This window comes from Oncorhynchus mykiss, chromosome 1, assembly GCF_057628025.1.
Source record: "Oncorhynchus mykiss isolate SJ-2025 chromosome 1, ASM5762802v1, whole genome shotgun sequence".
Taxonomy (NCBI): domain Eukaryota; kingdom Metazoa; phylum Chordata; class Actinopteri; order Salmoniformes; family Salmonidae; genus Oncorhynchus; species Oncorhynchus mykiss.
In genome coordinates this window covers 49857407-49870947 of record NC_143022.1, presented here as the reverse complement: position 1 = coordinate 49870947, position 13541 = coordinate 49857407, and the positions used below count along the sequence as shown (strand labels likewise).

Genomic DNA, 13541 nt, shown 5'->3' with positions numbered 1-13541 from the left:
TGACTCAACTCCAGCCACTTTAATAATGGGAAATTATGTAAATATATCACTAGCCACTTTAAACAATACTACCTTATATAATGTTACTTACCCTACATTATTCATCTCATATGCATACGTATATACTGTACTCTATATCATCGACTGTATCCTTATGTAATACATGTATCACTAGCCACTTTAACTATGCCACTTTGTTTACATACTCATCTCATATGTATATACTGTACTATATACCATCTACTGTATCTTGCCTATGCTGCTCTGTACCATCACTCATTCATATATCCTTATGTACATATTCTTTATCCCCTCACACTGTGTACAAGACAGTAGTTTTGGAATTGTTAGTTAGATTACTTGTTGGTTATTACTGCATTGTCGGAACTAGAAGCACAAGCATTTCGCTACACTCGCATTAACATCTGCTAACCATGTGTCTGTGACAAATACAATTTGATTTGATTTGATTTAATACCCGTATATAAAATCACAACCTTGAATGCAAACACTGTAACAAGGCTTTTGGTTTAATTGATTTATGATTTACTGAACAGGGAAATGTACCAAAACTAAGCTGAAGCATTTCATGCGCTGAACCATCAGAATTATATATATATTTTTTTTAAATCCACCTTGCTTCGATTAAAGTAAAAAATGTTTTGGCCCCACAAAACTGGGTCTGTGCTCCACCTTGGCCACCCCATTAAACATGTTCTGGGCCACTGGTGTGGTTGTGTGCAGCTTAGAATATATTTTATTATTTGTATTGTGTGCAATACCTCAGTAAGTCTGTGAGTCTGCCACTGGGGCGGTGTTTGAGTCCTGTGAGCAGGCTGTGGAGTCGGCCAACACTCTGCATGGCTGTAGATACCGGCGTGCCCAGACAGTTGTCCTGGACATACTTAAGACCCGTCAGGGGAGTAGACACCTTCAAGGCCGAGGCCTACAGGACACACAAAGGGATTACTGTACATTTGCATTGAATTCAAACTCAGACACAAGACGTGCATGTGCGTTTGTGTGTTACAGTAATCATAATAACAGCAGCACATGTCATACACAACATAATAGTATAATAATGTGTGTGTGTGTGCGCGTCTTACAGTCAGACTGCTGTAGAGTCTGTATGCAGAGGCGTCCTGGTTCTTTACTCCCACACAGAGACAGGGGCCTGGTGTGCCAATGTCTTCATTGGCCCCCTCTCCCAGGAAGATCCTCTCATCCAGACCCCCTGTGGCTAGAACATGCTCCTCGTACACACGCCCCATGGACGCACTAGACAAAGACACACACACACAAATACACTGAGTATACCGAACACTAGGAACACATTGACCCTCAGAACAGCCTAAATTTGTCTCAAGGCTTAAAAATCATTATTTAACCTATCTTCCCTTCATCTACACTGATTGAAGTGGATTTAAGTGACATCAATAAGGGATCATGGCTTTCACCTGGTCAGTCTATTTCATGGAAAGAGCAGGTGTTCTTAATGTTTTGTATACTCAGTGTATATGAAACGTTGAATATTAATCAGAAGACTATCGATATCTGCTCTGTGAAGAGAGACAATATAAGGATTGACTTACAAACTGTCTCCAAAATTCATAGGATCGAAGAAGCCAGTCAAGCTATCTTCTTTCCCTTTGAGAATCTGTTGATGACACAGAAAATCCATGATGAGACAAGGCAGACAAGTAGATTGTGTAGGACTACGGTGTGTGTATGTGTGTCAAATCAAATCAAATTTTATTTGTCATATACACATGGTTAGCAGATGTTAATGCGAGTGTAGCGAAATGCTTGTGCTTCTAGTTCCGACAATGCAGTAATAATCAACAAGTAATCTAGCTAACAATTCCAAAACTACTACCTTATGTACATAAAGATATATGAATGAGTGATGGTACAGAGCGGCATAGGCAAGATACAGTAGATGGTATTGAGTGCAGTATATACATATGAGATGAGTATGTAAACAAAGTGGCATAGTTAAAGTGGCTAGTGATATATGTATTACATAAAGATGCAGTAGATGATATAGAGTACAGTATATACATATGAGATGAATAATGTAGGGTATGTAAACATTATATTAGGTAGCATTGTTTAAAGTGGCCAGTGATATATTTTACATCATTTCCCATAAATTCCCATTATTAAAGTGGCTGGAGTTGAGTCCGTGTGTTGGCAGCAGCCACTCAATGTTAGTGGTGGCTGTTTAACAGTCTGATGGTGTGTGTGTGTGTGTGTGTGTGTGTAGGACTGAGGTGTGTGTGTGTGTGTGTGTGTGTATAGGACTGAGGTGTGTGTGTGCCTAACCTTCTTATGGAAGAGCCTCTTGATGAACGGTTTCCAGAAGTGTTCCTTGACCCCCTTGGCCTCCAGCACCAGGCCATCATGCAGTTCACACAGCTGTTCTATGAAGCAGTAAGGCCCTGCAGTAGGCTTGTAGTCCTTACTGTTGAAGTCCTCAGGAAGGCCTGTAGATCAGACGAGACATAGCAGCTTCCTGCATTAGATGCAAGTGATAAGGTATTACAGTAACTATGCAGTAACACGGAAAAGGACCACAGAGATTGAACATACTCTACGTACGGATCATGCGAGTAACCACACATGTATGCATGCATGCATGCCTGCACACACGTACACATGCACAGATACTGGTTGGATACTATGAATGTTGTTATCTATAGGAAGATAGTGAGGGTATATACAGTGCATTCGGAAAGTATTCAGACCCCTTGACTTTTTCCACATTTTGTTACATTACAGCCTTATTCTACAATGGATTACATTGCCCCCCCCCCTTCATAAATCTACACACAATACCCCATAATGACAAAACAAAAACAGTTTTTTTTGCCATTTTTTCAAATGTAATACATTTTAAACTGAAATATCAGATTTACATGAGTTTTCAGACCCTTTACTCAGCACTTTGTTGAAGCACCTTTGGCAGCGATTACAGCCATGAGTCTTCTTGGGTATGATGCTACAAGCTTGGCACACTTGTATTTGGGGAGTTTCTCCCATTCTTCCCTGCAGATCCTCTCAAGCTCTGTCGGGTTGGATCTCTCATCTCTCCAGAGATGTTCGATCGGGTTCAAGTCCGGGCTCTGGCTGGGCAACTCAAGGACATTCAGAGACTTGTCCTGAAGCCACTCCGGTGTTGTCTTGGCTGTGTGCTTAGGGTCGTTGTCCTGTTAGAAGATGAACCTTCGCCCCAGTCTGAGGTCCTGAGCGCTTTGGAGCAGGTTTTCATCAAGGATCTCTCTGTACTTTGCTCTGTTCATCTTTCCCTTGATCCTGACTAGTCACCCAGTTCCTGTCGCTGAAAAACGTCCCCACAGCATGATGCTGCCACCATCATTCTTCACTGTAGGGATGGTGGCAGGTTTCTTCCAAACATGACATTTGGCATTCAGGCCAAAGATTTCATCAAACCAGATCATGTTTTTTCTCATGGTCTGAGTCCTTTAAGGGCCCTTTGGCAAACTCCAAGCGGGCTGTCATGTGCCTTTTACTGAGGAGGGGCTTCTGTCTGGCCACTCTATCATAAAGGCCTGATTGGTGGAGTGCTGCAGTGATGGCTGTCCTTCTGAAAGGTTCTCCCATCTCCACAGAGGAACTCTGGAGCTCTGCCAGAGTGACCAACGGGTTCTTGGTCACCTCCCTGACCAAAGCCCTTCTCCCCCGATTGCGCAGTTTGGCCAGGCGGCCAGCTCTAGGAAGAGTCTTGGTGGTTCCAAACTTCTGCAATTTAAGAATGATGGAGGCCAATGTGTTCTTGGGGACGTTCAATGCTGCAGAAATGTTTTGGTACCCTTCCCAGATCTGTGCTTCGACAAAATCCTGTCTAGGAACTCTACGGACAATTCCTTCGACCTTATGGCTTGGTTTTTGCTCTGACATGTACTGTCAACTGTGGGACCTTATATAGACAGGTGTGTGCCTTTCCAAATCATGTCCAATCAATTGCATTCACCACAGGTGGACTCCAATCAAGTTGTAGAAACATCTTAAGGATGATCAATAGAAACAGGATGAACCTGAGCTCATTTTCTAGTCTCATAGCAAAGGGTCTGAATACTTATGTAAATAAGGTATTTAAAAGATAATACTAATAAATGTACAAAAAAAAATCTAAAAACCTATTATCACTTCGTCATTATGGGGTATTGTGTGTACATTGATAACGTAACAAAATGTGGAAAAAGCCAAGGGGTAGGAATACTTTCCGAATGTACTGTATGCATAGGGGGTGAGAGATGGGAGGATAGGGAGGGGATATCGGTTTGGGCCGGGAGGTCACCTTTGAAGTTGGGGTTGAGCAGCTCCTTCCTGGTGTTACACAGCAGAGCGTTGGAGAAAACCAGGTCCAGAGCACACAGCAGCAGGTGGTATGAGTTCACCAGGTCATCACTGATCATAGGGAAGTTTCCTGGCAAGGGAGGGAGAGAGAAGAGAAATTGAAATAATCATAATAATAATAATAATAATAATAAGTAGGATTTTACACTGCTTTTCTAAGACACAAAGATAGTTTGGCACAATGATCTGGTCCTAACAATAAAGCTTGTTGAAATGAATTGATCTGAAAGATAGAGATGTCTCGTGTTGACAGCAGAGTAGTGCTGGTAGCCTCAAACCTCGATTTTGATTATTTCAAAAGAGAACAATGGATATCACAGTATACTTACCAAAGTCACCTTTCACCTAATTCAATTAACAAAACTAGTAAAATAAAATCAAATTCAGTGTAGTATGTGTGAGGACACTTAGAAAAAAGGGTTCCAAAAGAGTTCTTCGGTAGTCCCCATAGAATAACCCTTTTTTTGGTTCCAGGCAGAACCCTTTTTGGTTCAGGTAGAACTCATTTGGGTTCCATGTAGAAACCTCTGGGGACAGGGTTCTACATGTAACCCACTAGGGTTCTACCTGAAACCAAAAGGGTTTAACCTGTAACCAAACATATTTATTCAAAGGGTTCTCCTACAGGGACAGCCGAAGAACCCTTTAAGGTTCTAGATAGCACCTTTTCTTCTAAGAGGGTAGAGTCTAGTGAGTGTGCATAGAGCCAGTGGAAAATAATGAAGATAAATAAATAAATAATAAAGGGAGCAATGTAAATAGTCTGGGTGGCAATTTGATTAACTGTTCAGCAGTCTTATGGCTTGGGGGTAGAAGCTGTTCAGGAGACTTTTGGTCACAGACTTGGTGCTCCGGTACCCGCTTGACGTGTGGTAGAAGAGGGAACAGTCTATGACTTGGGTGCCTGCAGTCTTTGACAAGTTTCAGAGCCTTCCTCTGATACCGCCTGGTATAGAGGTCATGGATTGCTGGAAGTTCGGCCCCAGTGATATACTGGGCCGTACGCACTACCCTCTGTAGCAACTTGCGGTCAGACGCCGAGCAGTTGCCATACCAACCAGTGACGCAACCTACCACCGCCGTGTTGCAGGCAAACTTAATGACGGTGTTGGAGTCGTGCACAGCCACGCAGTCGTGGGTGAACAGGGAGCACAGGAGGGGACTTATCTGGTTGTGTGTGTGCGTGCGTGTCTTTTGAGATCTTATTAAGGATTAAGGAGCTATAAAAATGACATCTATTTGCCCTGGCCTCTGTTCTCCTGCTGATGCCAACAACTCAGTGCAGTCCTTGGCATGCCCAGTGCCCAATGTAGAGTAGCTAGCCCTTGTCAGTTATACTTTGTGAGTAACCAAATAGTGATCACTTCACATAGCCTTCGAACTATCCTTTTCTCAGGACCCCACTGATCCCTAGTCCTTTCCCCTCTGTCCTCCCCCTCTTGTCCTGTCTTTTGCCATGAACGAAACAGAAGTACTCACCTTTAGCGTTGACAAACAGAATCCAGCAGAAGTTGAAGACTTCAGCGACGGTGCAGGGATGGCGCCTAAATCAGAATAAGTCAGCAGTCAGTCTGGTCAAGGAGACTGACCGCTGTGCTCAGAGATCTCACGATCTGGCTGGCACCAGGATAGAAACAATTCCATTTGTACATTCTAGCCATTTAGCAGATGATCTTATCCAGAGCAACTTACAGTAGTGAAGTGAGTGCACACATCTACTTGACTTTGTTCAAGACCGGTCAAACTATTGTAGAAAATAGTGATGTGTCAGAACTTCATAGCGAGCTACAGTATCAACAACTAACTCACCTCTGTTTGCGGCTCCTGTGGACTCTGGGTGGGTCGTCAGAGGGTGCCTTAAAGATGGCTTTGAATATGGGGATATATTTCTTGAAGATGACGGCGGAAATTGTGAAATTCCTCTCCAGCTTCTCCGTGCTCTGGCAAAAGTCTTGGGGCAGACTTGCCATGTCCTGCCATTTCTTCATCTTGTTAAAGAACTCAATGAGGCTGCAATCAGAAACAGGGCAACTGTTTGAGAAATGACAGTATTTTCCAGTTCAATAAATTATATATTACATAGGACAGTCATGTTGTTAGTAGATGTGTGGTTCCTTGATCAGCATTACACAAATAACCAGGTTGTAATCAGAATCCAAGAACTAAGCAAGAAACCATATGGACTGTTATGCAAATCTATGGAGGACTTTGTGTGAAAGTCCTTTAGTAAGTTATATATGAAGTGGGGCACATTTAGGGCCAGTTTCCTGGACACAGATTAAGCCTAGTCCTAGACTAAGAGGCACGTTCAATGTATAATTTCCATTGAACATGCTTTATTAGTCTAGGATTAGGCTTAATCTGTATCCGGGAAACCGGACCATAGGGACTAGTGCCTGGGCATACGCACCTTTGTTCTGAACAGCTGAGGATCCTGGTCAGAGAGACATAGTTTCCTTCCGCGGTGCCCTTACCCACCGTTGGTATGGCTGTCCTGCAGGCCACATAGAGAGCACAGGCTAACCAGTGTAGCTCACTGCCCTGTAAGAAAGGGGGATGAAGAAAGAGAGAGGGGGGGTGTTACTTTTTCTGTCCCAGGCTCTATCTCACTATTAAGGATACCAGTTAGAGCTGGTGGGGCCAGAGAGGAGATATGCCATGTTAGAAATTCTCCCCTCTAGTGGTTTCTTCTGTAATCCCTGTTCCTAATTTTGTGTCATACCACCTCCAAATAAACCATACACAGATACAGCAGATGGCTAACCCTTATGAGGAAAGGTTTGTGAATAAGGCACATGCACAAGGCAGACTTTATTATAACAACCTTGATATTCATAACTATACCATATTTAAAAAAAATATCAAGTAAGCTGGATCATTCAGTGTTAGGACCAAAGAGCAGCGCCCCCTTTTCTAGACCAGGGGTTGCCAACTTAGAGGGTGCACCCCCCATATGGGGCGGCAATGTTCCGCGGGACCTTCCTTGATTTGAGGAGTAATTTTTTGTTTGTTTTTATACTGATCTAAAAATAATAAATAAATCTACGATGCTTTAAGCTAAAAACAAGAGGTGAAATGAGAGAGGAAGACTTGACTCTAATGCACATGGGGGAATATATTTGTCTCAATGTCATTCAGAAGCTGAGCAACAACCTTCTAAAGTCAAGGAGTCAAAGAAATGGGACTTTGCATGGGAAGCAATCTTATACAATGTGTGACTCTGTCGCTATCAATTGATCTATTCACTTTATGTAAAAGAGGATATACATCATTAAATAGAGGGTTCATATAAATTATCTTAATAAACATACTTGGTAGCGGAATAACATTTGGGGAAATAGGGTCTAGAGTTTATTTACAGTAAGCATCATTAAAGAGCCTACCTAAATAAAGAGCCAACCTAAAATATGTCATCATGTCTTGTTAAACTATGTAGTTTGCAGGAAATTAGCTTAAAAAACAAAACCCTTTTCCTTGGTCCCTCAAATAAAATAAAAAAAATTAAGCTGGTGGTGTATTTAGTATAAGGTATCTCGATAAACAAAATTTTGTAGTGACATTTTTTAAATGTGAAAAAGGGCGCCCTGGGGGGAAAAAGGTTGGGAACCTCTGACCCCAGTTAACCTTGTCCTATTCTAAACCATGAGATTGGTCCGCCTCTAAAACTGACGCAGACCGGTAAATTCAGACCGGTAAACTCCTCCCCTTTCCACAGAAAAATATCACAAATAATGGAGTTTTATATCAAATATTTATGTAAAACTACAAACGTAATACAAGCTGCGTCTTTAAATATGAAATGAGACGACGTAAAATGTCGGTCGTGAAAGGTAGAGGCAATGCTATTCTGCAAGTGAAGCCTGTGGTAAACCGGTTGCCAAAATGGCTATATGTATATTACTGTACAATATACAAAGCAAAACATATTTACCTCTAATGTGTAATTTTTGCTTATGTTTTCGTAGCTCTTCCATGCTTCGTTGCTCGCCTCCTCGTCCATATTCAAAGCTCGACAGAGATCTTCAAACCCCTGCCTTGTTTTCTGCAAAAAGTCTTCCTCCTCGTTCATTTTGACTGTTCCAAAGGGTACACAGCAAATAGATTCGGGTCCAAATTACAACGCAGTTGCAAAGCAGAGTCGACTCAAGCGCGGTTTGTTACAACGTACATATAAACAATGTTACTATTCGTATTGTGCGATCCAATATACAGTGGGTGCTATACAGTGTAGCCATTTAAATGTCCTTTGAGTGAAAGCTACTATCTTGCGTAGCAGATTACGCAAAAGACTTGCGTAGAGTACATGAGCGATAGAAAACGTGACATTGTTGACGGTATTTGCTTGGTGAATACGATATCAACCGTACTTGGGGTTTCCGCCCACAAAAAATGCGTTTCCAACGTTTAATGGATGAATACCAGTCATTCAATACAATAATACTTCCGGATGATTATATCATTCATACCAGTTTTTTGTGAGATGTTTTAATCATTCATGCCATGTTCAACAACGTAAACCAAACCACTGGCGATTTTAGCATGTTTGGTGGCGCAAACATATATATTTTTAGACGCATGTCAGCAAAGCCATTACACCACACAACACTAAACAATACATGAATTGCCCTATAACGGTGACAAACGGTACCCACAGACTGTTAGGCCCTACATAAAGCTGTCCCAACGGCAGAGTCCCAACAGCAATCCCAACACCTTACCAATGCCTTGCCTTGTCTGGCAGCTAAACAGTTCATTCAGCCTCATTTACTGCCCTTTAAAAAAACATAGCTGATATTGCTGACTTGCTTAAACAAATGTGGTTTTTACTGACAATTGAGATGTAGAAAATATGGCATAAGGAGACGAGGCAACGCATCATTTCGATGAAGACATTAATGAGCGAGCTAGGACGGACATAGTAAATATAACTATTTGTTCATCAAGTTTGAAACAAACTGTGACAGAATTCAGAACATGGAACATTCTTACAGTATTCTTCCTGTACACCAAGTCAGAACCGTAGGATAAATAAAGGGGGTATATACGCAGACAATGAAAGCTCTTACAGTATTCGATGATTACATTTCTCTAAAACAGGCTATAGGCTCCATGTGCACCACCAAGTCAGGACAGTAGGCAAAATTAAGAGGGGAAAAGGACCAAATTATTAGGGTGAGGCTACTAACAGTTTACTACACAACATACACTTAGCATCACTTTCTTAGCTACAGTATACAGTTGAAGTCGGAAGTTTACATACACCTTAGCCAAATACATTTAAACTCAGTTTTTCACAATTCCTGACATTTAATCCTGGTAAAAATTCCCTGTTTTAGGTCAGTTAGGATCACCACTTTATTTTAAGAATGTGAAATGTCAGAATTATAGTAGAGAGAATGATTTATTTCAGCTTTTATTTCTTTCATCACATTCCCAGTGGGTCAGAAGTTGACATACACTCAATTAGTATTTGGTAGCATTGCCTTGAAATTGTTTAACTTGTGTCAAATGTTTCAGGTAGCCTTTCACAAGCTTCGCACAATAATTTGGGTGAATTTTGGCCCCATTCCTCCTGATAGAGCTGGTGTAACTGAGTCAGGTTTGTAGGCCTCCGTGCTCGTACACGCTTTTTCAGTTCTGCCCAGAAACTTTCTATGGGACTGAGGTCAGGGCTTTGTAATGGCCACTCCAATACCTTGACATTGTTGCCCTTAAGGCATTTTGCCACAACTTTGGAAGCATGCTTGGGGTCATTTTTCATTTGGAAGACCCATTTGCGACCAGGTTTTAACTTCCTAACTGATGTCTTGAGATGTTGCTTCAATATATCCACATAATTTTCCTGCCTCAAAAGCCATATATTTTGTGAAGTGCACCAGTCCCTCCTGCAGCAAAGCACCCCCACAACATGATGCTGCCACCCCCGTGCTTCACAGTTGGGATGGTGTTCTTCAGCTTGCAAGCCTCCCCCTTTTTCCTTCAAACATAACGATGGACATTATGGCCAAACAGTTCTATTTTTTTTCATCAGACCAGAGGACATTTCTCCAAAAAGTACAATCTTTGTCCCCATGTGCTGTTGCAAAGCGTAGTCTGGCTTTTTATGGTGGTTTTGGAGCAGTGGCTTATTCCTTGCTGAGCGGCCTTTCAGGTTATGTCGATATAGGACTCGTTTTACTGTGGATATAGATACTTTTGTACCTGTTTCCTCCAATATCTTCACATGGTCCTTTGCTGTCGTTTTGGAATTGATTTGCACTTTTCGCACCAAAGTACGTTCATCTCTAGGAGACAGAACGCGTGTCCTTCCTAAACGGTATGACGGCTGCATGGTCCAAGGGTGTTTATACTTACTTACTTATACTTACTTATTGTTTGTACAGATGAACGTGGTACCTTCAGGTGTTTGGAAATTGCTCCCAAGGCTTAACCAGACTTTTTTCTGAAGTCCTGGCTGATTTCTTTTGATTTATCCATTATGTTAAGCAAAGAGGCACTGAGTTTGAAGGTAGGCTTTGAAATACATCCACAGGTAAACCTCCAATTGACTCAAATGATGTCAATTAGCCTATCAGAAACTTCTGACATAATTTCTGACATTTCTGGCACAGTCAACTTAGTGTATGTAAACTCCTGACCCACTGGAATTGTGATACCTTGAATTGTAAGTGAAATATTCTGTCTGTAAACAATTGTTAAAATAATTACTTGTGTCATGCACAAAGTAGATGTCCTAACCGACTTGCCAAAACTATAGTTTGTTATCAAGAAATGTGTGGAGTGGTTGGAAAACAAGTTTTAATGACTGAAACTTAAGTGTATGTAAACATCCGACTTCAACTGTATCTCCCTGGCATATTACATCATTTATGCAGCTTCATACAATGCATTTTTGGACACACCTTGTTGTGCTAACTTGAACAGGAAAGTGGCGCCGCGGACCTTCGTGGACAAATGTTGCCATCAAACTTTGTCATAAATCTGTCATTCTCTGCATTTATGATGCTTTCATGACAACTGTAAACTCGGAAAAGAACAAGGTCGAATCATGAGGACGTCAGTGATATTAGGTACATTTCATATTCGCAGGTATTAGGTACATTTCATATTCGCAAATGGTTCTAATTCAAAACCTAACTTAAATGATTTTAAACCATATGGCACTACTTGAACTAAAATGAAAAACAAAAAGGCACTTCAACTTGTATTTTTTATTTTAGTTTTATTTAACTAGGCAAGTCAGTTAAGAACAAATTCTTATTTTCAAAGGCGGCCTAGGAACAGTGCCTCGTTCAGGACCACAGATTTTTACCTTGTCAGCTCGGGATTTCCATCTTGCAACATTTCTGTTACTAGTCCAACACACTAACCACTAGGCTACCTGCCTTATCATTAATGATTATGTTTGTTTAGGATCTCTGGCAATGTAAATAGTTTATGTATGCTTGTTTGCATGTAAATATTCCTATTTTGTTTGTTAATATTTGTTTGCTAATTAAAAAAAAGAAAGAGGCCCGAGTTCCTGACTTGCAATTCCGAGTTGGATGACCGTTCAAAACATATTTTCCCATTAGGAGCTAGTTGTTTTCAGAGTTCCCAGTTGTCTTGAACTCACTGAAGTCAGATTTCCCAGTTCTGAGTTTTGAGCGCAGCAGTATGGATTTGGATTGACAACATTGTGAATGTTGAATGTTTATCCTTTTAAGCTTGGATAGAGACCCTTAAACCCAGACTTCGGACCTCACACCCACTCCACTGAATAGCAGGCTAGTGATTTCTTTGCAGCGCTTGCAGTTAGCCACTGATTCCTTCCAAACCACTCATTGTTGAATGTGCGATTTCCACTTGTGTAATGTTTATGTCCAATGGGCGATGAGCACCGATACGTTTTATCTATAATTTCTATTTCTATTCATTATTTCTCTTCATATGACAAGGATTACAAAGGATTTGCCAGTAGATTGTCGATTTGATTCATGACGTTGACATGATCAGTCCAATCAAAGCTACTGTAGATATAACGTGATTTGACATTTTATCTGTGGCCAATGACCTTGAGCCTTCTTGGGATGGGCACTTCTAATGTAACTCTATGGCAGCACCCAAGGGGCTTGAATTTTCGGGCTCTACCCTTAGATTTGGATGTGATGTAGTGTCCGCATGAGTGACAGAACACTGAGCCAATGACGGCTCAACCAGAGAACATTACCAACTCCTACTGACCTGCCCTGCCACCACAGAAACCACTGAGCTAGGCTAAAACAGCTGCATTTTGGAGCTGCCTTACTCAAGAAAGCAAAAAATAGACCATGTTTGTATGCGGCTTTATAACTATGATTTATTTTATTTTCCCCCGTTGTTTGCAAACTGCCCCAGCTGCCCTGAATGACGGGTCACCACTGCGTAAAATATAAATCCGATAACTTTCCCAATTCTTCTGCCCAATAAACCAGATTGGTGTTCATTTGTAGCAACTACCACCACGTGCCAGTCAACACATTGTAACAACTATGTTGTAACAACATGCAGCTAGGCAGATTGAAATGCTACAATGTAACAAAAAAAACTTAAAAAACAATGAATCCTCTTGTAGAGATATGTGTTTCTTTTGTTGCACAGCATTGCCTCCAATTTAACCCTCATTGTTAAAAAATGGCATCTTCTTTCTTTGGCAACTCCTGGTTGAAAAACATGCCACTGCACACAGCACTGCCCCCTAGATTAGATTCCTATGCAATCAGTGGCATGGGAAAGGATTGCATTTTCTACACAGTGGATGCATATTACTTTTTAAAATATAGTCTTAGATGAGATGCATCAAATGAACACTAGATGGTACTGTAGTGTAAATCAACATCCCTTTCATAACCACAAAATACTTTTTCAGGTTTTGGATACCATTCTTCTATGGTGTAATCAACACTTAATTCGCTTACAACTACAAGCGTTGAGCAGAATGTTAGGATTTTGCTTATAGGACTATGATCCTCTTTTCAAAGGGCTTCATAACACACAAATTAGTGGACACTCAATTGCCTTGACCTCTGGGGGCAGATATTTAATATGTCACAGGGAATTGAGCAAATGTTATCAGAGCCAGTGAACCCTGCAATATTAAATCCTGCCAAATACTTCACATGCCAAAAGGATGTTTGCAAATA

The 13541-nt window shown here is 41.2% G+C and overlaps 1 protein-coding gene across 3 annotated transcripts in view; it reads right to left on the bottom strand.

The window, feature by feature from the left end:
* LOC110524199 (retinoblastoma-like protein 2) overlaps positions 1-9065 on the bottom strand; it is a 29926-nt gene extending 20861 nt beyond the window's left edge. For all 3 annotated transcript variants that reach the window (XM_021603625.3, XM_021603636.3, XM_036979097.2), the window contains exons 1-9: positions 8312-9065; positions 6791-6921; positions 6190-6390; positions 5860-5924; positions 4322-4450; positions 2326-2486; positions 1593-1657; positions 1107-1278; positions 783-946 (exon numbers count right to left, since the gene is read on the bottom strand). In XM_021603625.3, the coding sequence (XP_021459300.3) occupies positions 783-946; positions 1107-1278; positions 1593-1657; positions 2326-2486; positions 4322-4450; positions 5860-5924; positions 6190-6390; positions 6791-6921; positions 8312-8449 (1226 nt within the window). In that variant the 5' untranslated portion in view covers positions 8450-9065. The remainder of the gene's footprint in view (positions 1-782; positions 947-1106; positions 1279-1592; positions 1658-2325; positions 2487-4321; positions 4451-5859; positions 5925-6189; positions 6391-6790; positions 6922-8311) is intronic.
* Between the last annotated feature and the right edge of the window lie 4476 nt (positions 9066-13541).